This window comes from Pan troglodytes, chromosome 18 (assembly GCF_028858775.2).
Source record: "Pan troglodytes isolate AG18354 chromosome 18, NHGRI_mPanTro3-v2.0_pri, whole genome shotgun sequence".
In the NCBI taxonomy this organism is placed as follows: domain Eukaryota; kingdom Metazoa; phylum Chordata; class Mammalia; order Primates; family Hominidae; genus Pan; species Pan troglodytes.
The window spans coordinates 56,484,077-56,511,822 of record NC_072416.2 but is presented as its reverse complement, the minus strand read 5'-3'; the positions used below and the strand labels follow the sequence as shown (position 1 = coordinate 56,511,822).

The following is a 27,746-nucleotide window of genomic DNA, read 5'->3' as shown; positions in this document are numbered from 1 at the left end:
TCAGATGGAAATGCAGAAATCACCCGTCTTCTGTGTCGCTCACGCTGGGAGCTGTAGACTGGAGCTGTACCTATTCGGCCATCTTGGCTCCTCCCCCTACATCCTCGTTTTTAATCTACTGCATAGCACGTGGTGGGTTTTATTAGCTGACATAGTAGGGACTCAATATCTACCTATTGGGTAAATAAATGAATAAAACAAATGGTGGTTAAACCTGGGGAAGTAGCATGCTGTTAAATGTAAGAAAACGAGGCTGTGAATATAGAGGTTACAGGAATGGGTTTTGAAGCCAAGCAACGCCGCAGCTCAACACTCAGTTTTTTTTTTTTCCTTTTTTTTTTTTTTTTTTTGGCGCGTTGGGGAGACGGGAGTCTCGCCCAGGCTGGAGTGCAGTGGTGCGATCTCGGCTCACTGCAACCTCCACCTCCCGGGTTCAAGCAATTCCCCTGCCTCAGCCTCCCAAGTAGCTGGGACTACAGGCGTACGCTGCCATGCCCAGCTAATTTTTTGTGTTTATTTTTAGTAGAGTCAGGGTTTCACCGCATTGCCCAGGCTGGTCTCGAACTCCTGAGCTCAGGCAATCCCCCCCGCCTCGGCCTCCTAGAGTGCTAGGATTACAGGCGTGAGCCACCACGCGCAGCCTGGTCTGTTACTCAGGCAAATCCTTTTTCCTGAACCTTAGTCTCCTCACCTGCGAAACTAAGATAATACCTACTCTGTAGAATTAATGTAAGGATTGGTATGTTGACTAAAGAAAAATTATTAAGCTTTTAAATAATTAGTTTTATTTAGAAGCTTTATTGAGGACTATAGACTGAGGCCTGTAGCCCAGGAGTAATCTTGTGAGGCTCCTCTAACACGGTATTTTAGTTTAGGTTATGCATAGGTGAAGATTTAGTATGTGTAAAATCATATCAAAGTTTAGGGATAAGTATATCTGGTTATAGATTGCAGAGTATAATCATTAACCCTGTCAGACATGATCGTATGTTTAGGAGAAGGCAGAGTAGGTCATTTGTCTTTGAAGGAATGTAGTGACTCAGGCAAGAGATTTGGAGGGCAGGGGTGTTTTGTTTTGTCTTTAAGGCATTTTTTTCTGGAGAGCTGTATTTTGTTTTTTTGTTTTATTTTGAGACAGAGTCTTGCTCTGTCACCCAGGCTGGAGTGCAGTGGCACGATCTCCGCTCACTACCACCTCTGCCTCCTGGGTTCAAGCGATTCTCCTGCCTCAGCCTCCCGAGTAGCTGGTATTACAGGCACGCACCACCATGCTCAGCTAATTTTTGTATTTTTAGTAGAGAGAGACGGGGTTTCACCATGTTGCCCAGGCTGGTCTCGAACTGCTGGCCTCAAGTGATCTGCCCGCCTCAGCCTCCCAAAGTGCTGAGATTACAGGCTTGAGCCACCGTGCCTGGCTGAGGAGAGCTGTATTTTGTCACAGAGTCAGGGGAGAAATGAGCACATAAGCAGAAATGAGCACATAAGGCTTTTAATGTTTGTGACATTCTCATCTCACTGGTAAAATAATGTGACGTGTACTGGAAATAGAAAGATGGGTGGAGACCATCCTCTCCTAGCACCCTCAACCCAAAACCCAAGCAGCACCAGCAGCCCCTGCCCAAACATTCTCTTTCTCCAAAAGCCTCCCATGATGGGCATGGCATCACCACACTGGAATTCTTCTTAGGTTCTTTATTAGTTTTTCAGCACAGTTAACTCTTTCTACGTTGACTAGAGTTTTGTTTTACATTTTATCATCTCATGACAGCAGCCACCAGAATACACAAAATTAGGCTCTTTACTTTGTGTGGAGAAGAAAATAATAAACATTAAAAGTTCACCTTGACCAAAGAGACAACCTCCAGAAGAACACCACACATGGGAGGACCTGATGTACACACACACACACACACACACACACATATATATAATGTATAGATATTTATAGATACATCTGGAAACAGCAAAAAACAAAATTCCAAGATTTGCAGTGCTATCTACAGTAAGAGGGATGAATTCTACCAGCTTTCAAACAATCACATTCAGTATTCAGAAGAAGCACATGAGGGGGTAGAACTGGGCAGAAACTAACACGCCACCAGGCTAGTCATGGCTTAAGATTATAGAAGGGGGGGGTGATGTGTGTAGAGGAAATACGCATATAGGTGTCCTCTCAACCTCAGAACACCCGCCACAACCCTTCCCCCGTCCACAGCCCTGCATGTTTTCACTGCTCTCTCCCGTTTTGGGGTTTGTGATTATTGATTTAGGGTCTGAGACAAATGGCTCTGGTTTCTGGGCCGCAAGATGCTATGGGGTAAGGTGAGTGGATGGAAAGCATACAACGCAGTCCTGGGCTTCAGGGGACAGCAGGAGGCTGGGGTGTAGGGGAAGCCTTTCTCTTCTACCTGACCCTTGTTCATGTCCAGAACCTTCAGCCCCCAGTAAGCCCCAGCCCAGGCGGCTATGGGGTGTGGGACTGTAGAAGCCTCGCTGCCTTGGGCCAGTTGACTAAATAAACTCTCTCTTCCTTAGTGATGCTTCCGGGACACACTGGCACAGCCTGGCCAGAGCTCTGCCTGAAACACCACACTGCTACTGATGGCGTTGCCCTCTGGGGAACCTGGGGGCAAAAAAGGGGTCTCCAGGAACTCAGCTACCCCTGCCTCTGGCCACCTGCGGGCTCCCAAAGGCAGTCACCATGAAGTTCTCAGGGGCACACACACCACACATGGGCTCTCTCCTCCTTCTCCCTCACCCCCAGCCAGGTCACTGTGGGGACAGAGGACCAGGCAACTTCTGCCTCGGGGAGGCCTTGGCTCAGAATTGGGACAGGGCCAGGAGGTGGCAGAGTGTGGGCTGGAAGGGACAGTCTGTGGGGTTCCTGCCCTGACGGTTCTCCATGTTCTGTCTTCCTTGGGCAGAGAAACCCCTTGACGCCCCTGCCTGCGTGGCCCTACAGCACCAGCTGGGCCCAGAGAGCACCAGGAAAGTGGCTGCCTGGTCCGAGCGCCCCCTTGTGGCTGTTGTCCAGATGATTGTCACATGTGCTATGAGACAGAAACAGGTGTGCTTGGTGGAGGGTGGGGGAAGGGGTCTCCCAGGGCTCCCACGCCAGTGCCTGAACTGGCCCTGCACCCCTGTGGCCCAGCACCCACCCTCTCGAAGCCTCTCTCATCTCCAAACATGCCTGCCCAAGGGCTCACCCAGGAATGGCCTGGATCCGTAGCGAATCTCCCTCCCTATGGCCCTGCCCTTCTGTGCCTGGGCTGCCGGGAGTGGGATGAGAGGGGTCAAGTTGGCTAAGTTACCACGGAGAGTGAGATGGGATGAGGAGGACTGAGCCCCTTAAAACACCTGGAGACTGTTCTGCTGCAGCATCTAAGATCCCCTCATTTTTTTCAAACAGATCCCCATTTCCTCCCCTTTGCCCTCACAAAAATAAACTAAAGGGAACATGAGCCGGCGCAAGGATGGTGGTGGGGCCTCGACGTGGGCGTCGTCAGCGGGATCAAGGGCTTCAACAGGACACCTCCATGGTGTGGTTGACCTGGCCCAGCCCCTCGCTGCTCTCCGAGTGGGTGCAGGCCTGTGGGCGGCTGCCATCCACCGAGCTGGCACTGGTGAGGGATGCAGTGCGGGAGCGCGCCAGGCGGGTCATGCTGGCTGAGGGCACTGTGGACAGAGACAGGATGGGCCTGAGGACTGGCGGGCAGGGCCAGGTGCCTCTGGTGGGAAAAGTAGGCTGCAAGCAAAGCGGCTAGCGAACCGTTCCTCGAAGGCACAAAGGGCTCCTCCTGAGTCAGGAGGCTGGCGACAGCTGTCGGGCCGGGGGCATGCAGGGCCGGCGACAGTGAGTGGGCCTAGGGGGCTGCGGCCAGCAGCTGACCAGGCAGCCCTGAGCTGGTGCAGGGAGGTGCTGGGTTTCCAGCTGTGCCTCCCTCAAGAGGATGCCAGTGGAGAAGTAGGACTGTTTCTGTAAAGGAGGACGCGGAGCAGTGGTCGCATACTGCCCTCAATTCAGACTGTGCCCTAATTCCCTAATTCAGAGTTTCACAAGCAAGACTTGCGGGCAGCAAATTCTACCCTCCGGAACGCTCCTGGCCACCTCTGTGGCTCAGGCAGGGCCAGGCCTGGGCTCTACCTCTAAGGAGGGTCTGTTTCCTATCCCCAGAGCTCTGGAAGCCACGCAGCTCATGACAACCTAGAAGCAAGACTGCTCTGCAACCCAGCCAACCTAGAGGCCAAGTCTGCAGAAAAGCAAGAATCTGTGGGGTTTCTGAGTTGAACAGGACAAAAGAAGGTTCCAAACCACAGCAAGATGCGGCCTGGCTGCAGCACACTGCGCAGAGAAAGGAGCGGGGGAGGAGGAGGCTGGGCGTCCATGCATCAGGGGAAGGGCTGTGGGGCTACCTGCTCCTCCACTCAGCCTTCGGTCCTTCAAGTACGCAACTAAGAGAGAAGACAGAGCCGGAGAGGGGGCGGGGATGGGGGAGACACAACACAGTGAAGAGCGTGGTCCGCTGAGTCAAGGGCATTGAGATGAGCCAGAGAGATGGGACAAAGGACAGGCACAGAGAGGCTGGGGGCAGGGCCAGAGGCTTCTGGAAGCCCACTCCTGCCTGCCCACCCAGCAGTGGCCCCCAGAAGGATCTCTGGCCCAAGGAAGCCCTGACAGGTGGGGTGCTTATCCCCTCACCATTCTGCTAGGCCTCAGTCTCCTGCATACAGAATGGGGGAGGTCTGCCCGCTCTGTGCCCTTCCCAGCTTGGGGCTGCCTGGTGGAGTTTCTCCCCAGGACCCTGAGAACGCGTCTCAGCGCCTGACAATGTTCTTCCGTTCACCTCGCAAATGCTTGCTGTGTCCTGATTCCAGACTCTGTGCTCCTGTGGAGCCTCCCTGTGGGCCCTAGGGCTCTGCCCTGCTCCAGAGAGCATTCTATTCCTGGGTGTCCTCCCCAGCCTTCCCACAGGCAGCCCTCCTGTTTGCCCTGGAGATAGCTCCAGAGGCTGAAGTCTGGAGGGGAACAAAAAACAAACTGAGAAGAGGAAGTTTGCCTCCTGGCAGTGGGGACCTGGAGGAACAGGTATGTCTTGGAGGAAAGGCGGAAGTCAAGGAGACACACAAGGGGTGTGTTGTGTGCGTGCGTGTGTGTCTGTGTGTGTGTACCTGGTTCCACCCCAGACCCAGATTTTCAGATCTGCCAAGCCAGGTTCAGCTGCTTTCAGCTCTCTGAATGCCAGGCGGCCCCAATTGCCTTCCCTGGCCCCAGACTCCAAGCCCACTCCTATGATGCCCCTGGGTGCAGCCATGAGTTGTTTCAAAAGGCCTTCTCAGGTGCCATAGACCCAGCTCTGACGCCAAGCCCTGGGGCAGGTGAGGGGAGTGTGCCTCACCCCCAGACAGGCTTCCCTGGCAGGACACGGCCCCTGGCCCTGGACCCCCAGGACGGAAGGAAGAGTCCCTTCCCCCAGTAGGCCCAGCACTGCCATCAGAACAGTGCGCCAAGTCCTCCCTAAGGGCAAAGGGGAGTTGGGCACAGCCTGGGATGGCCAACTTGCAACTCAGGTGGCATCTGTGGGGCCCAGCATCCGGGGCCCAGGTCACACAAAACTCCTATGCTTATGGGCTCCCTACTACCACCTGACACCACGTGCCAGCCCTGCAAACAGGAGCCCCAACCTCAGCACTGCCTGCCCACCGGTCTCTAGGTGGTGTGTGGGGGGGGGTGGAAATGTACTCACTGTAGCCCATGCCTTGCAGGAAGTATTTGAAGGCTTCAGTCAGCTTCCCTGGCTGCGGAGGGCAGGACAAGCACATGCTTTCATTGGCTGCCTAGGATTAGCAGGTAGGGTAGAGGCTTTCCCCTCCCCATAGATGTAAGGGCAGGAGGGCCAAAAGTCTCACCTGTGTGACCTGGGGCAGCCCTCCAGAGTCTGCCATCTGCAAGGGAGAGAGTGGGGTGACCTGAGCAGGGCCCTCACTCCAGGACAAGCTCCCACCCTGGCTGGGACCCCAGGAAAACACCTCCCTGAGGTTGGGCCCATGCTAGGGAAGCTGGCCCAGGGCTGGGGAAGAAAGCCTCACCTTCAGGAAGGTCGTAGTGGTCGGGTCCAGTTTGGAGTTGCACTCCACCTGAGGACAAGGAGCCAGCTTCAGCAACAGCCCCTGCCCCTCCCCACCCCCATTGCCAAGGCAGGTTTGATGCCCCAAGCTCGGGGAGGAGAGGGGGTGCAGGGAGGCAGAGGGAGGCCCAGCACCTGTGACAGGCTGCTCCTCCCAGGCTTTCTTCTCCCAGGGCTCCCCATGTTCTTGGAGACCAGTTTAACAGCCTGGGACCCTTGGAGCCCACTCACAACTGCTAGGAGTGGGAGTCAGGCGAGGGCTGGGCTGCCGTGGTGGGACTGGCCTGGGAAAGCCCCAGTGCCCTCGGCAGTGAGGTGAGGGGTGCCGAGGGTCTGAGAGAGACTGGGTGGAGGGGGCTGGCACAGCCCACCACCCTGCTCTTCCAGGACCTCCCAGTGGGCATGGGAAAGCCTGGTATTTTCAGGGCGCATGGGGCTGCTCTGGGCACTTCTGGACCCTGCAGCTTCCCAGCAGCTCTGTGCTGATGGGGCATCCCAGCCTCAGGCCACCTGCTCCCAGAGTTCCAGCAGGAGAGGTGACACACGGCCCCCAAACATAACCGCTGCAGGTGACGGGAAAAGGGAGACTGTGCTGCTGTATGCGTTAATGATTTATAATGGCTTGATCACATTTTAGAAAAAAGATCGTACGCCCTGGGCCTGAGGTGGGTAGGGACCAAGTTGGGGCTGTGCTGCTGGGGAGGGAAGAGGGTACCTTCTGATGGCCCAGCCCTGGCCCCAGCTCTCCCCATTTCCAGGCCTCCCCAGCCAGAAGGATGGGGGCTATGCCAGATGTGAGGCTTGGCAAGACTGTGGGAAAGTGGACAAGAAGCCCACCGTCCACTGCTGGCCCTGGAGGCTCCCCTGGGCTGGATCAAGAATTGTCCCTGCTGGGCAGGGGCCAGTGAGCCCCTCACCCCTACCTCCCACCCCCAGTGAGCCCACAGCCCCTCACTCACCACCCCGTCCTCAGCGGGTGCATTATCCCCAACCACCAGCATCACAGGGCAGCTGCAGATACAGAGGAAAAGGGCTGTCTGGCTGGGTCATGGGGGCAAAGGCCAGGGCAGGCCAGAGGGCCAGGGGCCACTCACCGGAGCGTCTTGGCATTGGGCACCGTTCCAGGCCGGTTAATGTCCAGGTCTCTGCGGCTGTGGGGCAGGGGGAGGGGCAGAGGCAGAGGTGGGCACCCCAGGACAGGATGAGGGGCATCCCAAGCCCAACACTGCCAATTGGTAAAGCAGGGAGGTGTGGACCTGCTCTGCGTAAATGAACTGGAGGCTCCCTGTGCAGGCTTTTTGGACTCCCTAGCACATACCAGGTGGGCTCTCAAATTTTGCTCTCTATCCCCCTCAGAGCCATGCGCACCGCCACCTGTGCTGTGGGAGTTTCTGCTACTGGCCTGTCTCCTGGACCATATGGGATGGCAGGCCCTGGGTCTCTCTATTCTCTATTGTTTTCTTAGCACCATGCACACAGCAGGTGCTTAATATTTGTAGAAGAATGAGAAGGAGGGCACGTGAGTGAGGGGGCCTGGCCACCTTCCTGCAGGGCAGGGCAGCCCCTAAAGGGGGCTCCAAGGAGCATAGCTTGAAAACCACAGGCTCATCCGACCTCTTCCTCATTTTGCAGACGTCAACATCAAGGCTGGGTTACTGGAGTCAGGGATGTCACTAACACCCCCAACATTCCCACGCAGGAAGCCCCCAGGGGAGGAGGAAAAGTGGAAGAGCCCAAGGCCCGGAGTCTGAAACCCTGTTCCCCTCTGCCCCTCACAGGGTGTGACCTTGTGCAGGAAATGACCTCCTTTGAGGCCCAGTATCGTGCCCATCTACAAACCAGGGCAAGGGTGTTGTCTGCCTGCCTCCCTCAGGGGGCAGTGTGCAAGGGCCCCCACTGGGGTGTGCTGGGTCCCAGGGCTGCTGATCCCACCCGCACCTGTTGTACATGTTCCAGAAGAGCTGCAGGTTGGCCTGGTTCACCACGTTCCCAATCTGCTGCCGGTAGCTCTGCACCAACTCTGTGTTGTTCACCAGCTCCTCCTAGGCCCAGGGGGATGGATGGAGGCATGCAGAGGGGCAGACAGACAGAGGGACGCAGGCTTAGAGGGGGCTGGCAGATGTCACTGCCAGAGTGGCCCTTGCCCCACTCAGCAGGCAGGGGAGACAGGGTGGGGGCAGGTAGGAGGTGGGGCCTTGGGAGGGGATGTCTGTCTTTCAGATAGCTTAGCATCTGGAGTGAGCCAGGTCAGATGCCAAATACACCCGCCTGCCTCCTACCGAGCCAGCTGGGAGGGGCAAATCTCAGATCACCCCAGATCTGCAGAAGTTCCCCCCTTACCTGGCTGAAGAGGTGGGAGAGCACTGTGTCGGGTAAAGTGCTAGTTAGGCCGGAGAGCTGCAGGGAGCAGGGCGCCAGCGTGAGTGCCGCCCCTCACCCCACCCTAGGTACACCCACCCCACCCCCGGTCACCACACACACCTTGGTGGCAGCCCAGTCTATCCAGCCTTTGCCATTGGGGTCGATGTTCACCAGCACCAGCCCCTCCACCAGGTCGGGGAAGATGAGCTGCAGTAAGAGGGGAAACAGGGCTGGGCGGGGCCAGGATGGGTGCAGATGGCAGAAACGCTCTGTAAAGTCTTCAAGGTGCTGCTGATCAGCCACCCGGCTACAACCGGGTCTGTGCATGCACACCCATGTCCAGATGCCCCTGCCTGTCCTCCTCTCACTGAACCCTTCACAGTTCTTGGATTTATTTAGAATCTCTATCATTGTTTCCACCCCTACACACACACACACACACACACACACACGCTCTTTCAACAGAATCAGCTCTTAATATATTTTTGAAGTGCAAAATTGAGTATTAAACATCTTAAAATCTTAAGCATGTTGTTTTTTTGCTTTTATAGAGAATGAAGCCCTGGCCAGGCGCCGTGGCTCACGCCTGTAATCCCAGCAGTTTGGGAGGCCAAGGCGGGCTGATCACCTGAGGTCAGGCATACGAGACCAGCCTAGCCAACATGGTGAAGCCCTGTCTCTAATAAAAATACAAAAATTAGCCAGGCGTGGTGGCATGCACCTGTAGTCTCAGCTACTTAGGAGGCTGAGGCAGGAGAATTGCTTGAACCAGGGAGGTGGAGGTTGCAGTGAGCCGAGATCATGCCACTGCACTCCAGCCTGGACGACAGAGCAAGACTCCATCTCAAAAAAAAAAAAAAAAAAAAAAAAAAAAAGAAAATGAAGCCCTCATGATATAAATTAAGAAAAAAACAACCTTTTCAAAGTCTGTTTTGCCGTAGGCATTGCAAAAGAGGTATTTTCTTTTCAACTGTTAGACTGTGCTTAAAGAAAAACAGCATAACCACATCAAGCTTGTCTAGGGTGGCAGGGAATGGCCTCCAGTTAACAAAATGATTAAGTGCTGACATTGCAACTGGAGTTGAAAATTCTTGGTCATTTCTTTTGAAGTAGTAAATGTCTTCGATCGTGAAAAATTAGTTTTTTGGGTTTTTTTTTTTTTTTGCTTGTTTTTAGAGATGAAAAGCTTGTGAATTCCTACCCAACAATGATTTTTTTTATTTTTTTGAGACAGAGTCTCGCTCTGTTGCCCAGGCTGGAGTGCAGTGGCGCGATCTCAGCTCACTGCAAGCTCTGCTTCCCGGGTTCACGCCATTCTCCTGCCTCAGCCTCCCGAGTAGCTGGGACTACAGGCGCCCGCCACTACGCCCGGCTAATTTTTTGTATTTTTAGTAGAGACTGGGTTTCACCGTGTTAGCCAGGATGGTCTTGATCTCCTGACCTCGTGATCTGCCCACCTTGGCCTCCCAAAGTGCTGGGATTACAGGTGTGAGCCACTGACAATGATGTTTTTGAAATGTGCCTTCTTTAAACCTCCCAACCATAATACAATTTTTTGCTAAAAAAATTATTCATGTTGAAATGCCATGGCAATTAGTGAAGGACGATCCTTATTTAGTGGCTAGAGCAGTTAGTTGTATACTTTGTTGCTACTAGAAATTCTGGCTTTGGATAATAGTTTAAGCAAGTTATAGTTTCTAGTCTCTTGAGAAAACTATATGGAGAAAGGAACCTCTTTTTTAAAAAAGTTAATTTCCCTGGAGGAAAAAAGAAAAAAGAGGTTTTCTACATAAAGAGGAGGTGGGAGGAGGAGAAGCAAGAGCAGGGACAGTTCCTCAAGGCTGAAGGGTTCCCCCCAGTCCCCACCACTGGGACATCCCTGGCTTGCCCTGGTGTTTGGGGTAATGGGGGCATGGGGAGACTCACTGCAAACTTGGCCAGCACATAGGCTCCGGCGCCCACTCCGATGCCAATCACATACTTGAACCTGGTGCAGAGCAGGCTGGTCACTCTAGGGCTAGGGGTGCCATTTCCCATACATGTCATCCAGAGCAGGCCCTGCCCATAACCTGAAGCCCTCAGCTGGAGCCAGGTGGCTCTGCAGTTGGGGTAGGCACCCCTGGGCCCTAGCGCAGGGGCTGTGCGGGGACTCACCCGAAATGCTGCACCACGCTGGGGAGCATGGCAGCCAGCTGCTCCATGGAGGGGAACTGGTACCTGCAGGCAGAGCAGGAGGTCAGGGCCCAGGTGTGGCCTCAGGTGCAGAGCTGGAGACAGGCAGAGGGAGCTCAGGGTACCTACCCCTGAGGAAACTGCGACGCCCCCACCTGTTGTCCAGGGGCATCCACGTGACACACCACAAAGTGCTTGGTGATCTCCTGCATGTCCTCGAAGTTGAAGAAGGTGTTGAAGCATAGTTTGTCTGCAAAGACACACTTCCACTATGGCTGAGCAGAGGGGCCGGGGGACTGGAAGGAAGGCCGGGCCCCCAGAGGGCAGGCAAGGCAGAAGTGTCAGCCTTGGGTCCATCGGGGAAATGGAGGCCCGGAGGGCGAAGGCAACAGAGGTAAGTGTGAGTGGGGTTGACAGGGCCCTGTGGGGAGGGTGGGGGGCCTCACCGCTCTGGCTGATTGGAGGCAGAGGAGGGCTGACTGAGGCTGGGCTGCACTTACGGTTGAGGCCCACATCATGGTAGGTGAGGATGGCTGGGCGGTTCCCCTTGGGGGAGCCCCGGATCACTACATGCAGAAGGCCGTAGGGTGTCTCGATGTCATGTTCCTGAAGGGGAGAGACCGTGCTGGACACTCTGGGCAGCCTCCGCTCTTGGCTCCTCTGGGGAATGAGGTGACGCAGCCTGGTACCTGTTAGGCCTGTGGTAGAGCCCCTACTTGGGGCATCCTGTTCTCATCACCCCAAGAAGCCCCCAGAGAGGACTGAATGGATGGAACACCCCTTCTCAGGGCTGTTCAGTACAGAGACAACGTGAACTGATCTGCATGGGGAAGGTCTGGTCCTCTCTGCAAACCAGCCACTGGTTTGTGCTGTCACTGTCCTCCGCCCTTGAGGGTCCAGGGAGGCTGTTTTTCTCCATCTTGCAGCAGCCCCTCCTGGACAGCTCTGCCTCCCCAGCCCAAGTCCCTCTCACACTCAGAACTCTCAGGCACTTCCTGCTGCTGCAGGGGAACGGCCTCAGTGGTCCTGCCTGGAATCCTCAGAAAACACCCCGTGCCAGCCAAGCCTAGCCCCGACCCCCGCACTGCCCCTGGCTCCCACTCTAAGGCTCTTGCGCATGTGGTTCCTTCCACCTTGAACGCCCTTCTGTGTGAGCCCAGCATCCCCAAGGGCTCCCTTCAGGCAGGCCCGGGTCAGACCCCCCTCCCCATCCCCTCTAGAGGCCTTCTGCAGAGCCTGCTCTGGGATCCTCTTGAGTTCACACCTTTGGTTTTGCTGCTCAAGGTCATTACTTCCTCAGGAAGACCTGGTTCTACCCCTTCCTTGTGACTGAGCATGTCATGTTACTTCTCTGCTGTGCCTCAGCCTCTCCATCCAGAACCACCTCACAGGGACTTTGCGGGAACTAGACAAGCCAATGTTTGTGGAGCATTTAGCACTTGGAGAAAGCCCCAGAAAGGGGCCTATTATGCTAGGGCATCCCTGAGCCTTGGGAGAATGGCCTTCTCGCTGTTCCTTTGCAAACTGGGCATTCTTAGCCACTCGGATGGGCAAACTTCAAGAGGGGCCATCTGAGCCAAATAAACCGATCCTCTCTGCATCATTGTGAGCCCTGGGAACCACGTGAGTGGCCCAGTGAGTTGGAGGTGGGGCTGGGGTCAAGGACATGAAAGAAACATCAAGTGACTGAGCACCTACTGTGTGCCAGGCTTCCTGCATGTTACCCAAGAGACAGGAACCCTAGTCCCTGTTTTGCAGGTGAGGACACTTTGGTTTAGAAAGAACCTGAGTTCCTGCCTCCAAATGGGAAAGGAGATTTAGACAGCAGAAGACAGCTGCTCAGGGGCCAGCATTAGTGGGTCTGGTCTCAGAGGACCACTGTCCAGGCCTGTGTCTCCAGTGTGGAGTGACAAGCTGGCACCAACCTGGTGGCCAAAGGCTCTACCCTGGAGAACACTCTTTGACTTGCAGGCCCTTTTTATTTCCCTGTTGTCCTCCAGGAGAGCCCAGGTAATGAGCCTTAGGGTGAGCCATGCGGCTGATTGCACCACCCAGGGGATGAGGAGGCCACACCAGGGCTGAGAGGGGACAGACCACACAGCCCCTCCCATCCCAGGCCTATCCTTTCTCGGGGCCCATCAAATCCAGGAACACTTCCCCGTCACTGACCACTGACCCACACTTTTCTCATTTACTTCCCACATAGACCCAAGCCATAGAGGAGGAAATTGAGGCTGGGAAAGGGGAATGACTTGCCCAAGGTCAATCCCAGAGTAGGGAGGGCAGGCCCTGCCAGGTGCCAGTCTCAGGGGCCAGGGCGGTGCACTGAAGGCTGCATGTTCACAGGAGATCAGGTTCCACCCGAGGGAGCTCCTGACCAGGCAGCCCTTTCACAGCCACCTGTGAGTTCTCTCAGCTCTGGAGGGTGGGGCTGCAAAAGAACTGCAATGCGCCTCCTGCTGCATAAAGGACAGTTATCCTCCTGGGGTCAGACGTCGAGAGCCCAGGGCGGTGCCTTCCAAACCCAGACCCGCAGCGTGCGGGTCCGCCTGAGGGGTGTGAGGGGTGTCTGCTCTCTGCTGCTGAGGAGGCCCCACTGTCTTCTCCCAGCCCTGGTGTGGCCGCCCCTGTCCCCATCCCCCTGAGGTGACGTGATCAGGCTCTACTAGGGCTCATCTCCCAGGATGGGAAGGGCTGGGGCTGGGCCTGGGCGTCACCGGGCTACCTGTCCTACGAAGTCCAGTGACCTTCGCTGAACCCTGCTGCGAACCTCCCTAACGCCTTCTCTGACCCTCTGCGGAGAGCTCAGGACTCAGTTCAGCCTGATCGAAGCCAAACATCCCCGTCCCTTGGAGCGCTGCGCAAGGGCAGCCCCACAAGGGCCACAGCGCGGTGCACTCTGAGGCCCCCAACCCTCAGGTACGAGCACTCCCATTGGCTCTGGGTGACGTCAGAGCCGGCCCCGCCTCCAAGTAGGCGCAGGCGGGAAGCACTGCGGCAGCAGGGGAGGGGGCTGTGGTGGCTCCTCTCGGTCGGTCCGTCTCCCCTCGCCTGTGACCTTGAGCACTGGAGGGGAGTGGGGCTTTGAGCCGGGCTTTGCACCGGTGTGGGAGTTGGTGCTGGTGGTGCTGTGGTTCGGCCTGTCAGCCGCATCAATAATTCAGGGGACAGGGTCTGCATGGGCGGGCAGGTGCTGACGTCGTCACCTCCGTGCGTGCGGGGTGACCTATCGTCTGCGGAACCGGCAGGGCAGGCGTGTGGGGCCCGGGGGTGGGGGTGAGTCTGCCCCTGCCTCTCCCTCCTGAGGAAGAATGGGGCCGGGGTACCTGATGCCCCGGCGAGAGGAGGTGCCCTGGGCTCCACCTGGGGTCCCCTAGCCCTGCCAGCTTCACGGCTCCAGCGTTGCCTTCCCCCACCTACAAAATAAGGCAGGCAGGCAACCCCTCCTCGTTCCTCCCCAGCAGGGACCCCTGCCTGAAAGGCTGTCATTCCTGTGTGGCCCAGACCTCCTTGCCTCTGCCCGGCTGGCGCAGCAGAGCCCTGGGAACTGTGAGGTGGCTCCTAAGGAAGAGGCTGCCTGTCCTTCCCATCACACTGGCGCAGCCATCCAAACAAGCTAGACGGCCGCCCACTGGGACGGCAGCCCCTGCACGCACAGACCCCGCACGCACACTGGGCACACAGCCTCGGGGGCTCACCAAGGACACCCCCGCCCCCTGGCCTGATGGCCCCAGGCATCACCAAGGCAGACACCATCCAAGCGCACACCAGAGGGCACACGGTCAGGGGGACGTGCAGGCACTAGCGCCCGGGTCCACACGGGCAATGCAGCCAAGTCAGACAGTGCCTTCCACGTTCCATTTCCTGCAGATATGTCACCCACCCCCCAACCACACGCTCCCCCCAGCCCCTGCTATGGGCTCTGACTAGCAGCTGCCCCCAGCCACTCCTGCAAACAGGATCACCAGGGAACCTGGAGCCCTCTGGCCGTGTCTCAGTGACCCCAGGGTGAGGCTATTTGAAGGCCGGGCTGCCACCAGATGTGGGTTGAGGGGGGCACTTCCTCCCTGCGGTGGGTCATAAGGATGCACCATCCTCCCGGCCCACCTTGATGCCCGCAGCGCCCTCACTCACCCCATCCCAGCACTCCGGCATCTTGCCGAGGGAGGGAACCCGCCTCTACCAGGAAGGACAAACAAAGGCCTGAGTCACTCGGGTCCAGAGGGCGGGGGCAGCTCGAGTGGGAGATGGTCGGCTCTGTGATGGGGCACAGCTCCTGGGCCATTTATACAGGGATCCTGGCCCAGCCTAGCTAGCCCCTCCTCCCCGCAGGGTTTCTGAGCAGCCACTCGCTTACCAGGAGCCCCGGCTCCCAGATTGGCTGCTGGGAGACAAGCCTGGCTCCAATTGGCTTCTGAAGTCCTCCTTGCCCCAGCCCTGTCACTGCTCCTCCCACCCCAGCCACACATCATCCTTGATGGTCCCCAGCCCCTGCATCCGCCCCCAGCATATAGGCACACGCCAACAGCTGCAGCTCACACGGGATCCTCAGAATACAAAAGCCGAGACCACACGTACAGACTCACCCATGTCAGGTACACACAGGGTCGTCACAGACATGCACAGCTTACCGATGCGGGGCAGGGCAGGGTGCATGGGCACTGCCCAGACAGCTAGAGCCCTTGACCCACACCTTGGGGAGTATGGAGGGCCCGAGAGGGCCCCAAGCCCAGCATCTTGGGGACCAGACCCCCACGCCCAGCCTTCCCATTAGGAAGGTTCCATCGCTTAACCTTGTGGAGGCCTGGGGAGCTGCTGCTTTCTGGGGCAACTTGGGTTATCACCCTGCTTCAAGGGGCTGCTCCTTCTCCACCCACCAGGGATGAAAATCCCACCTTGCCCACGCAGATGCAGGGGGTTTCCCCACATGCTGAAAATGGAGTTTGGGGGCCAGGGGCCCTGGGCAGATAGCAGGGCCAGGGGTGTGGTCAGGCACACACCAGCTCTGCCCTCCCCACCCTCACCCTGCTGCCAGGGGCTCCAGGCCACCAGGGAGAGGAAGCGGGGCTAGGAGGCAGCTTGCTGACATTGACATGCCCACCTCCTGTAGACCCACCCGGCCCTCGTTCCCAGAGGCAACCAGTTTGGGGCTTGGCTCTCGGGTCTCTGGGGAGCAGAACACTAGGTCTATCTCAGGCTCCGTGCCCTGTTCTCCTGGGCAGCAAGGATCTGGGTGGCGAGCTCGCCCGAGGCCTGCAGGTGGAGTGAGCAGAAGAGAAGAAAGGCCAAGAAGTGCACAGGAGGAGAGGAAATAGGCCAGAGAGGGAAGCAGAGGAGGGGGCCCAAGGCTGGGAGAGCAGGAGCCACAGAGAGAAGGGGGCTGCTGCATGCCTATGCTCCCAAATCCATGAAGATTATATGTATTATCGTTGCAACTGCCTGTGCAGTAGGCACTGCTGTTTCTCCCATTTATATATGGAGGCTCAGAGAGGTTGACTGACTTGCCCAAGGTCACACAGCAAAGAAGTGGCAGACCTATGAGTGGCATCAGGGTTTGGCTGGCCAGACCTGACCCTGCCTTGTCTGGCCACGATAACTGCACAACCGCCAGAAAAGGGGCCAACAGTTTGGAGAGGCACACAGACTGCCCCATTTCTCTCCTGCCAGGGCCTGGGCAAGGGTGGGGTCAGGGCACAGAGCCTGAGATAGCCCTAGTGTCCTTCTCCCCAGATACCCGAGAGCCAAGCCCCAAACTGGTTGCCTCCAGGATCAAGGGCCGGGTGGGTCTACAGGAGGTGGGCATGTCAACGTCAGTAGCTGCCTCCTATCCGGCTTCCTCTCCCTGTCTTGCTGAAGAAGGAACACGCCACTCACCCCAGCCCATGCTGATGGCCCTGCATGCTGACTGGCTGCCCTTGGAGAAAGTGGTCATCTCTTCATCTCTGGGTACCTGCTGACCTGGTCGACACCTGCTATGTACACTATTGCTGGTCATGTCCTCTGCCTGGGGGCACCTATTCCATCTCTCACCTCTTACTCTGGAGGCCTAGGGAAGACTGATAGGCCCTGTGCTCCCCAGGGCAGCAGGAAGTAGAATAGGGAGTCCCCCTGGCCCGTCACCTCCTGGCCATGCTCCCCATTCCTGCAGGCACTGTGGCACAGGAAGAGGCTTGGAAAACTGAGGCACAGCCCTGCCCTCTGCCCACAATGCCCTCCCATGTCCCCCAAGGCCCCACCCAATCCTATGCCCACTCCAACCTCTGACCCCTGAGTGGCCTCTCCCCACCTTTGGACCCAGGTGACAAGCTGACCTGCGACACTGCCCACTCCAAGCCACAGCCTCCATGACTGCTCAGCTGTCTGCAAACCCACAGACGTGGGTTTAAGTCCTTCCTGGCCCCCTACCAGCCGGGTGACCTTGGGCAAGATTTTTTTTTTAACCTCTCTGTGTCTCAGGCTTCTAATTATAAAGCAGGGACTGTGTGCCTTTCTCACCAAGCTGCTGTGAGAATCAGAAAAAACTGCAGAAATCACTCTAGATCTGACCCCACCCCTGCCCAGGTCCTGGCAGGGGAGAAATGAGGCAGCCTGTGTGCCTCTCCAAATTGTTGGCCCTTTTTCTGGTGGTTGTGCAGTTACAGTGGCCAGACAAGGCAGGCTCAGGTCTTGCCAGCCAAACCCAGGTCTTGCCAGCCAAACCCTGGTGCCACTCATAGCTCTGCCACTTCTTTGCTGTGTGACCCTGGGGAAGTCAATCAACCTCTCTGAGCCTCCGTATGTAAATGGGAGAAACAGCAGTGCCTACTGCACAGGCAGCTGCAAGGATAATACATATAATCCTCATGGACCTATGAGAAGGGATGAGGAAACTGAGAGTTGGAGAGGTTAGGTAATTTCCTCACTTGGCTAGTAAGCAGCGGCAGCTACTAGTACCCCAGCACTCTGGGTGGGCCTGAGGTCTCAGAATCAAGAGTGGCAAACACTATGTTCAAATGTCCTCCATGTGCCAGGCTTTCTTCGAGCGCTTTACCCATTCTCTCTATCCCTCTTTTTTTTTTCTTCTTCTTTTTTTGGAGACATGGTCTTGCTCTGTTGCCCAGGCTGGAGTGCAATGGTGCAATCTCTGCTCACTGCAACCTCCGCCTCCCAGGTTCAAGCCATTCTCCTGCCTCAGCCTCCCAAGTAGCTGGGACTACCAGCGCCTGCCACCACACCTGGCTAATTATTGTATTTTTAGTAGAGATGGGGTTTCACTATATTGGCAAGGCTGGCCTGAAACTCCTGACCTCAAGTGATCCACCTGCCTCAGCCTCCGAAAGTGCTGAGATTACAGGTATGAGTCACCACACCCAGCCTTTATCCTCTTTTTGGAAAATATTTTTAAGTATGGAAGGCTTCACGAATATGTGGGTCATTCTTGTACAGGGGTCGTGCTCATCTTCTCTGTATCATTCCAATTTTGGTATATGTGCTGCTGGGGCGAGCACTCATTTTCTCTCTTAATACCCTCTTTACAAATGAGGCAAATAAAGCACAGGGAGGTTTGGTAACCTGCCTAACGTCACACAGCTAGTGGGCACAGAGCCAGGAACCACACCCAGGCAGTTTGGTGCCAACTCCACACTCTGGTGGCCACTCGTCACGGTCAGCTGAGTGTCCATATGAGGGGCCCATGGGCACCATCACCTTAGAAACACTCGGGAGGTCCGTGCTGCCTGTCTCCCTGAAAATGCGGTAGACAAATGGAGTGACTTGGGCTGGAGGTCACATGCTTGGAAGTGGCGGGGCCAGAACCTAGGTCTGTCTGGCTCATGTTAGTCCCTCTGCTACACTACCTCCCCCACTGGCTGCCCCCACGGAGGCAGGGGACAGTGACAACGCCTGCCATAGTGAGCAGGAGATAAAATCCCTGCCAGGCCTTGGCCCAGATAACAACCATCCATTCTTGTGGCTGCTTTTCTAAAACAAAAAACGAAAAAAATGCTGCCTCCATGTGGTGTGACAGGAGTGGACAGGAAGGTGCCTTTTAATGCAACCTGCCTTTTACCAAGCAGAGGATCCTGAGAACCGGGGTCCCACACACCCTGGGCCCCGCAACTCCGGGGCTGCAGCTCAGAGGGCTCAGGGGGCAGAGGCAGCTTCGCAGCAGCAGTTGGGAACCCAGAGGTATGGCAGGGTCTCCTCCACGACTCCAGGATTCCCCTCTGCCTGTCCCCCACACCGTGGGCCTGTGTGCTGGGGCTGGCATCAGCACTGTTGGCGTCGGCCTCCCACACTGTGGGACCAGTGTGTTGAGGCACCGGCTGGCTGCTCTGAGATTTTACTTGGCCAACCCCCTCCTCCAGGGCCCATTTGCCTGCATAGCTCATCCTCATTTGCAGCATGGAGGACAAAGAAAATCCCCTGGTGAGCCTGCCCTGATCTCCGGCTGTCCCTTCCCACCAGCCTGGGCCAGCTCCCGACCACTTCCCTCCCATCCCACCTCCTGGGCTCCCATTCACTCCCCACTGCCGGAACCCTAGCCTCTCCTTCCAGCTCCAGAGCCCTTTGTGCTTGGAGATGGCATTCCCGGGGGATCTGAGCACATGTACATTGGCTGCCCTGAAGTCTCCCCTCTCGTCCTTGAAGTGGCGCGTGACCGAGGGACCAGCACACAGGCCCAGATTCTCACACTGATCCTCGCGTTGCTCCCACTGGGGGAAGAGCCAAAGGGCAGCCCCACCTCCGTGTCACCCCTGCATCCAGACCACTTGGCTGGTGCTGTCACGGGGCTTGGAGGCTGACCCAAAACCAGGTCAGGCCCAGGCAAGGACAGAGACTCGGGAGCTGGTTCCACCTTACCAGGAGGAAGGGTCTGAATTGGTTCAGCATGTCGGGATGGCCAGTGGGGCCCCAGAACCCAGCAGGGTTCCCTTGTGTCTGCTGTCAGGCATTTTCCCAGACCCGGAAATCAATGGTCACTGTGGGACTCAGAGGGGAGAAATGACTGGCCGAGTGAGCAACATCATCACCCGGAGGAATAAAAACAAAGGGCGCTTTCAGTTTTCACGGAGAACCTGGCATCAACTAAGGAGGACAGGGTTGTCCTGGCAACAGCTGTCATGGAAACAGGAGCTATTTTAGAGTCAACCTGCCTTTCACTGGAGGAAAATGCTGATTCAGATGACAACATCCCTCACTCTCTTTTCCATCCTCACTCCCCCTAGAGACCCCGTCTCTTCCCTGCTGCTCGCAGAAGCAGGGCCAGTTCATCTCCCACCCCAGCATCTCTCTGTTAGGCAGGGGGCACACAGAAGGGCTGTGACCCTCCTCTGGGACCTGGCCAGGTGGGGTGAGGGGCTGCCAGCTGTCAGTCCCACATCTTGGGGGTCTGAGCCTTGACCTACCTTCCAGTCTGTGTCTGCAGCCAAGAGGAAGGCATCGGAGCTCTCCTAGGGGAAGGCAAACAGAGGGGGTGGCAAGTTAGGCCCTGGCTGGTCTGGGGAGCCCGTGGGGCCTCAGCAGACTCAATTTCTGTCTCCTAGTCTGTTTTTTCTCTTTTCTTTTCTTTTTTTTTTAGAGACAGGGTCTCACTCTATCACCCAGGCTGGAGTGCAGTGGTGCAATCACAGCTCCCTGTATCCTCCAACTCCTGGGTTCAAATGATCCTCCTGTCTTGGCCTCCTAAAGCGCTGGGATTACAGGCATGAAACACCGCACCCAGCCCACCAGTCTGTCTCAATGTTAACAAAAGTGACCAAGGGCTCACCGAAGTGCCAGGCATTGGCTACCAAGTACTTGGTGGAGGAGCCTGTGAGCGTCCTCATTAAGGAGGTGTGGATTCCATCTTACAGGCCACAAGGGTGAGGCTCAGAGAGGCTGTCACAGGGTGAGAAAGTGCTGGAATCTCCCACTGCAAATCCTTGCTGTTGGTCACTTTGCCCTTCTGCTCCCACAGATGTTTTTCATGGTCTGACCATCAGGCCACAAGGGGGGAAGAAAGGGAGGGAAGGGGAGAGTTGGGCGTGACTAAGATGCCCACTTGTAGGGATGGGGAAGCTGAGGCCCACACAGTGAGGGGGAAAGAGGGAACTTTTCCAATCCACACAAAGTTACAGTGGCAGCTGCTCCCACCTCTCCAGACCTGGTCGCTTTGTGCCTCAGATCACTGGAGCTTATTTCACACAGTGAACCGTTTGAGTCTGGCTAGTGCCTGTTCTACCCACCGGACCGCGGGCACCACGAGGGCGGGACCACATCTAGCTGTGCTCTCAGTATGATGCTGGCATGGAAGGGGCTCCCCAGACACAAACAGATCTGGATGAACAATCAGGCTTCACCAATGAGGGGAGAGAGGCTCAAAATGCACCCACAGGTTACGAGGCTGCACAGATGGCTGGGGAGGAGCGGGGGCTGGAACCCCGCGTCTGAGTTGCCAGGCTCTCCCTGAGGCGGAGGGGCCCACAGACACTCTGCGGGGGCCTGGCTCTGGCTGTGCGACTCACCCACTCTGGGTCCCCGTCTCTCCATCTGTACAACAAGACAGCTGGCCAGCTCAGACTCGGGCCACTTTCAGGCCTGGTGAGGGAAACTAATCAGGGACCAGCACACGTCCAGGTAAAGGAGAACTCACAGGTTCTGCCTTGCCTTCCCCTGCGTCTGCCTAGAAACCTCTCTGCCCCGCTCTGCGAGGCTGTGAACTCCCGGGCAGCTCACTCAGCCTCCGAGCCTCAGTGTTGTGAGGATTAGAGGAGAAGCTCAGTGTTGCCCATCGTTCTGCCCTTTGTATCCCAGCACTGGACTGTGCCTGCTACAGATCCTCCTAAGGAATAAATACATGGATTGGCCAGGCATGGTGGCTCATGCCTGTAATCCCAGCACTTTGGGAAGCTGAGGCGGGCAGATCACCTGAGGCCAGGAGTTCGAGACCAGCCTGGCCAACGTGTCAAAACCGTGTCTCTACTAAAAATACAAAAATTAGCTGGGTGTGGTGGCACATGCCTGTAATCCCAGCTGCTAGGGAGGCTGAGGCAGGAGAATCACTTGAACCTGGGAGGCAGAGGTTGCAATGAGCTGAGACTGCACTACTGCACTCCAGCTTGGGTGATAGAGTGAGACTCTGTTTCAAAAACAAACAAACAAACAAAAACAAACCATGGATGACTGAGACAGTCACATGAGAAATAGGGTGCCACAGGAGGATGAGGGAAGCAGTCAGCTAGGTAAGTACAAGGAGGAAAATGACCCCAAATTACAGGAGTGGAAAGGAGAAGAATGAAACCAGTATTTCCGCCATTTTTCCCAAAATAAGGAAGAGTTCAGCCACCTGCATTCCAGCAGGCCAGGTGGTGGAGAAAAATCAGAGGGCACTAGGGGTTCCCATGCCCAAAGGGGAAAGCCAGGCTTTGGGCTGCCTGCGACTGTCACATAGAGAATGGCCACACCCACTTGGGCTTCTTCTGCAGATTCGTTCCAGGCCTGTGGTGGCTCTCCTCCAGGCTCTGCAGGGAGGAGGGGAGGAGAGGAGGGAAAGGATGGGGCTGGAGGGGGAGGACAAGGGCCTGGGGCTGATAATGAATCTCTCACTCAAAGACCTTGCACAAGCGGGCTGAGGAGAAGGAAGGGGAGATGTCTATACTCGGGACCTTAAGAGGGTAATTATATCAGAGAAGGACAGAGGCGGCAGTTTTGTTACAAGCAAAAGCTAACAAAAAAGAAGGCCGGGCATGGTCACTCACACCTGCAATTCCTGCACTTTGGAAGGCCGAGGCAAGAGGATCACTTGAGCCCAGGAGGTCCAGGTTGCAGTGAGCTAAGACTGTGGCACTACACTCCAGACTGGGTGACAGGGCGAGACTGTCTGTCTGTCTCTCTCTCTCATACACACACACAAACACACACACACACACACACACACACACGGTGGAGCAGATAATGGCAGGGTGTGCTGTATGCTCTCTGGGTCTGGGGGCCCCAGGAGATGAAGGGTGTGGGAGGGGAAGGACTCAAAAGCCAAGAAAATGCAGGAAGGACAGAAGCCCATGCAGAGGCCCCTGAAGTCCCGTGGGAACAGGGTGAGCACGAGGAGGAGAACAGGTGGCAGCGTGGGCCCAGCTGAGGGAGGCAGAGGAGTGGTGTGTGGGAGGCAGGATGGGGACACAGGAGCAGAGGAACCCAGACAGGCCAGGCACTGGAGTCTCCAAAGGCAAAAGCCAGGCTCCAGCAGTGGGCGGGCAGGCTGTGAGTAGATGTGTGGAAATCCTCACTTCCCACTGGACTGAAAGAATTTGCACCTGGCAAATGGCAGAACATTTAAAAAGTGAACAGGGTGCCAGGTGAAGTGGCTCACGATTGTAATCCCAGCTACTTGGGAGGCTGAGGTGGGAGAAATGCCTGAGGCCAGGAGTTCGAGACCAGCCTGGGCAACATAGCAAGATCCCATATCTCTACAAAATAGAAAAATGAGACAGGCATGGTGGTGCATGTCTGTAGTCCCAGCTACTCAGGAGGCTGAAGTAGGAGGATCACTTGAGCCCTCTCTAACCTCCCTGAAGGAGGAGGCTGTTATGGTCACACCCCTGCACTCTAGCCTGGGTGCCAGAGCCAGACTTATCTCTAAACAAAAAATAAATAAAAAGTGAAAAGGATGGGGCTGGGCACAGTGGATCATGCCTGTAATCCCAGCATTTTGGGAGGCCAAGGTGAGCGAATCACCTGAGATTGGGAGTTTGAGGCCAGCCTGACCAACATGGAGAAACTCCATCTCTACTAAAAATACAAAATTAGCCGGGTGTGGTGGCTCATGCCTGTAATCCCAGCTACTCGGGAGGCTGAGGCAGGAGAATCACTTGAATTGGGGAGGCGGAGGTTGTGGTGAGCTGAGATCGCGCCATTGCATTCCAGCCTGGGCAACAAAAGCAAAACTCTGTCTTAAATAAAATGAAAAAAAAAGTGAAAAGGATGGATGCTTTCAGCACTGCAGCTGGAAAAGGAGAATCGTCTGTGAGAGCCACAGCCTGAGAGAGCCAGACTAGCTCTTGAAGACAGAGAGAGGGGGTAGGACTGCATGGGGTGCCACGCTGCAGCATCCAGGAGGCTGTGTCGGGTGTGGGGTGGGGCTTTATTTATTTAGAGACAGAGTCTTACTCTGTTTCCCAGGCTGGAGTGCACTGGTGAGATCTGGGCTCACTGCCACCTCCACCTCCCGGGTTGAAGTGATTCTCCTGCCTCAGCCTCCCGAGTAGCTGGGATTATAGGAGCTCACCACCACATCTGGCTAATTTTGTATTTTTAGTAGAGACAGGGTTTCACCATGTTGGTCAGGCTGGTCTCGAACTCCTGACCTCAAGTGATCCGCTCGCCTCGGCCTCCCAAAGTGCTGGGATTATAGGTGTGAGCCACCATGCCCGGCCGGCTTTTATTTTGTTTTTGAGACAGAGCCTCGCTCTGTCGCCCAGGCTGGAGTGTAGTGGTGTAATCTTGGCTCACTGCAACCTCCACCTCCCAGGTTCAAGTGATTCTCCTGTTTCAGCCTCCCGAATAGCTGGGATTACAGGCATGCGCCACCATGCCCAGCTAATTTTTGTAATTTTAGTAGAGATGGGGTTTCGCCATGTTGGCCAGGCTGGTCTTGAACTCCGGATCTCAGGTGACCCGCCTACCTTGGGCTCCCAAACTGCTGGGATTACAGGCGTAAGCCAACATGTCTAGCGGGAATGGGGCTTTTGAGGTGCCTTTGGAAAAAGCAGATGTGCCCAGGCCCACAGCATGGGGCCTGTGCTGACTCATGAAAGAGGGAAGAAGCCTCCACAGGATCTGAAACAGAGACCCTCATGCAGGGGTGAGGATGTTATAGTGGCAAACTCTGGTCCTCGTGATGGGTAGATAGAGACACCACCTGCAGTAGGGCCAGGGTGCCCAGAGGGCATGAGGAGGCAGGAGTGTGCCCACTGAGTCAGGGAGGGAGGGGCAGTGAGGGCTGGGCCAGGGTAGGCAGAGAAGGGTGCCCAGCTGAGGTGGGCAGTGGAAGAGACAGGCATGGAAGTTACCAGGCCAAGATGCCCTAGTTCTCCCCATTGTACTGGGGGGCCCTGCTGGACCACAGAGGCACACACATACCAGCAGGCAGCACCTCCGTGCGGCTGTCCCGCAACCTGCACACTTCAGCACTTGCGATGGGATGCAGGGGTCCCCAAGGGCCACCATCTGCCCTATCAAAACCTCACAGGAGAACTCTGCTTTCATGCCTCAAAAGACAGGCTGGTAGGCAGGCACAGAGGCTCAGGCCTGTAATCCCAGCACTTAGGAAGGCTGAGGTAGGAGGATCACTTGCACCCAGAAATTCAAGACCAGTCTGGGCAACAGAGCAAGACTGATCTCTACAAAATGGAAAAATTAGCCAGTTGTGGTGGCACATGCCTAAGATCCTCGCTACTCGGGAGGCTGAGGCAGGAGGATCACTTGAGCCCAGGAAGTTGAGGCTGCAGTGGGCTATGATGGCACAACTGCACTCCAGCCTGGGTGACAGAGTGAGACCCTGTTTCAGAAGAAAAGAAAAAAAGAAAGAAAGAAGGAAAAGACAGAAAGAAAGACACAGGCAGGAGTGGGGAGTAGGGGGGCACTTTTTAGAAAGTTCTGAGAAACTTCTTCCTTCTGAGCTGTATCACCATCTGTGGCTTCCACCCAGCCCATGTTTTTACTGAGAGCTATGTGTGCTGTGTGAGGCACTGGGGAGACCTGGGGGTGCAAAACAGAACAGATCTCTGTCCTGGGAACCTGCGGGGCGGGGCAGACACAAACCAGGCTAAGTGACATGGCCAGGGCCAGAGCATGTTGGGGTTTCAATATTAGACCCAGGGGTTAGAGAGGGACTTTCTGAGGAGGGAGCATTTGAGCAGAGGCCTGAATAAAACAAGGAGTGGAGCCAGCCCCGCAAATTTCTGGGCTAGTGTATCCCAAGCAGATATACTAGGAATATGATGGGCATGTTCAAGGAGGCTAGAGAGAAGTAAGCTGGGAACAGGCTTGGGAGACAGGCGGGGGAGCTGGTGCAGATTGCATCCTGGGTCCCATGTCTGACTGAGATGGCTCGTTAAGCAGAGAAGTGACATGGCTTATTTTTTATTTATTTATGTTTTGAGACAGTCTTGCTCTGTTGCCCAGGCTGGAGTGCGGTGGTGCAGTCTTAGGGTTGAACCTCCCGGGTTCAAGCGATTCTGCCTCCTGAGTAGCTGGGATTACAGGCGCCCACTACCACGCCCGGGCTAATTTTTGTATTTTTAGTAGAGACAGGGTTTCACCATGTTGGCCAGGCTGGTCTCGAACTGCTGACCTCAGGTGATCTGCCCACCTCGGCCTCCCAAAGTGCTGGGATTATAGGTGTGAGCCACCATGCCCAGCTCATGGCTTATTTTAAAAGGGTACAGAGCAAAGGCAGAAGCAAAAAGACCAGCAAGGAGGCTTCTGCAAGCATCCTGGGGTAGCAGCTGATGGAGGCTCAGACCAGGGAGCAAGTAAACTTAGAATAAAGGGCTTGAAAAATGTGCAGTCACCACCCCACCAGGGCAGCTTATCCGTGGCTGCCCTCGGATAAGCCAGGTCTTATCAGTTAACTCAAGGTTCTGTCTGGAAGATAACACTGTACTCTTCTTGGGGGCAGGACTGCAACCTCATGTGGTTGGATCCCTGGATCCCTGGCTGGCTGCACAGTTCCAATCCTGGCTGCTCAGTAGCTCCTGGGCTCCCCTCCTGGTGATGGGAGGCTGGGGACGCAGGGCAGGGCAGACTACAGTGCCCTGCAGATTTGAGGGGCTGGGCTCCTGGCCTCCTCATCTGTAAAAGAAGGGGATCCGGGCAGCATAACTTGCAGGGACCCCAGCCCTGATGCCTCAGAATCCAACAAGCAGGGAACCCACACTTTTTGAAAGTGGTTTGTGTCACAGTCACCAGTATGACGGCACTGGGAGGGAGGGAAAGGGAAGGTGGACAGGGTGTTGTCACAACAAAAAAGGGTGGCATGAAAGTCACTCTGGCCTCTAATGCCTTGTCCCTTGACGGAGGGGTCTTTGGGACAAAATCATAACCTGTGATGCCTCTGTCCCACTGCCCCGGGTGGCACTGTTGGTTAGACTTGCCCAGGTGCTGCGGAGGCTTGGGAGGCAGATAAGGAAAAGAGTGCACAGACGGAGGAGCAGCATTCCCTGCTGGAGCCAGCACTTGGGGCTCCTGGGCTGTCCAGAAACAGGGGTTGATATGGCCTCATTCCCCACTAGCTGTGTGACCTTGGCCAACTGGGTTCACCTCTCTGTGCCTCGGTTTTCTCGTCATTAAAGCCGGGATAACTCTCCTGTGGCGCCTTTAGCCTCAAAGACGGCTGAAGCCACCGTGAGGCTGGCTGGGTCTGGGTGGCACTCAGGCCTCCTGGAACTCCCCCCACAGGCAGGGACAGGGCTTCTCGGGGTGGCTGGCCCTAGGGAGGGTCGGCTGCAGGAAAGGCACGCGGTCTCCCTCTTGGCCACGAGGTGGCGCGCTCGGCCCTAAGACCTCAAAGGCGCAACTCCAACTCACCAGCTCGGTGGCATCCTGGCCCCGGAGCAGCGGCTTCTCCTCAGGGAATCGCAGCTCCTGCAGCCCGGCCATGGTCACGTCGTGGAGCAGGAGGCCTAGGGACGGAGGGCGAGGTTGAGGCCTGCTGCGGCGGGGACGCCCGGGCGGAGAAGGACAGCGCAAGTCGGGGCTGGGGCGGGAGCGCGGAAACCACATGCACTGTCCCCCTGGCCCCCAAGCGCAGCCCACTCAGGCACTTAGGGCCCCCGGGCCTCCGTCTGCAAGACCCGCCTGTCTGGCTTGGAGGATACCATTATAGTATTTGTTTTTCCGTTTTTTTTTTGTTTTTTTTTTTTTACACGGAGTCTCGCTCTGTCACCCAGGCTGGAGTGCAGTGGCGCAATCTTGGCTCGCTGCAACCTTCGCCTCCTGAGTTCAAGTGATTCTCCTTCCTCAGCCTCCCAAGTAGCTGGGATTACAGGTGCGCACCACCACCTTGCTAATTTTTGTGTTTTTAAGTAAAGACGGGGTTTCACCATGTTGGTCAGCCTGGTCTCAAACTCC

General features: G+C 56.2%; 1 protein-coding gene and 1 non-coding gene across 27 annotated transcripts in view; both read right to left on the bottom strand.

Annotated features, from left to right (window-relative positions):
* Positions 1-1,473: 1,473 nt before the first annotated feature.
* NDRG4 (NDRG family member 4) overlaps positions 1,474-27,746 on the bottom strand; it is a 50,823-nt gene continuing 24,550 nt past the window's right edge. For 4 of the 26 annotated variants that reach the window (XM_016929950.4, XM_016929953.3, XM_016929952.4 and 1 more), the window contains exons 2-16: positions 27,204-27,298; positions 20,045-20,089; positions 11,159-11,264; positions 10,788-10,908; positions 10,641-10,703; positions 10,413-10,473; positions 8,607-8,693; positions 8,466-8,522; positions 8,064-8,167; positions 7,220-7,276; positions 7,085-7,136; positions 6,088-6,135; positions 5,908-5,943; positions 5,745-5,796; positions 1,474-3,675 (exon numbers count right to left, since the gene is read on the bottom strand). In XM_016929950.4, coding sequence (XP_016785439.2) covers positions 3,521-3,675; positions 5,745-5,796; positions 5,908-5,943; positions 6,088-6,135; positions 7,085-7,136; positions 7,220-7,276; positions 8,064-8,167; positions 8,466-8,522; positions 8,607-8,693; positions 10,413-10,473; positions 10,641-10,703; positions 10,788-10,908; positions 11,159-11,264; positions 20,045-20,089; positions 27,204-27,298 — 1,139 coding nt within the window. In that variant the 3' untranslated portion in view covers positions 1,474-3,520. Of the gene's footprint in view, positions 3,676-4,413; positions 4,453-5,744; positions 5,797-5,907; positions 5,944-6,087; positions 6,136-7,084; positions 7,137-7,219; positions 7,277-8,063; positions 8,168-8,465; positions 8,523-8,606; positions 8,694-10,412; positions 10,474-10,640; positions 10,704-10,787; positions 10,909-11,158; positions 11,357-13,984; positions 14,075-14,792; positions 15,006-20,044; positions 20,090-27,203; positions 27,299-27,746 lie in introns of those variants that run through there. The other 22 variants (XM_024349860.3, XM_016929949.4, XM_016929946.3 and 19 more) reach the window with 13 other exon arrangements.
* Positions 18,039-18,145, bottom strand: LOC112205999 (U6 spliceosomal RNA). Its single transcript, XR_002940125.1, has one exon. It is a non-coding gene; the product is annotated as a U6 spliceosomal RNA (small nuclear RNA).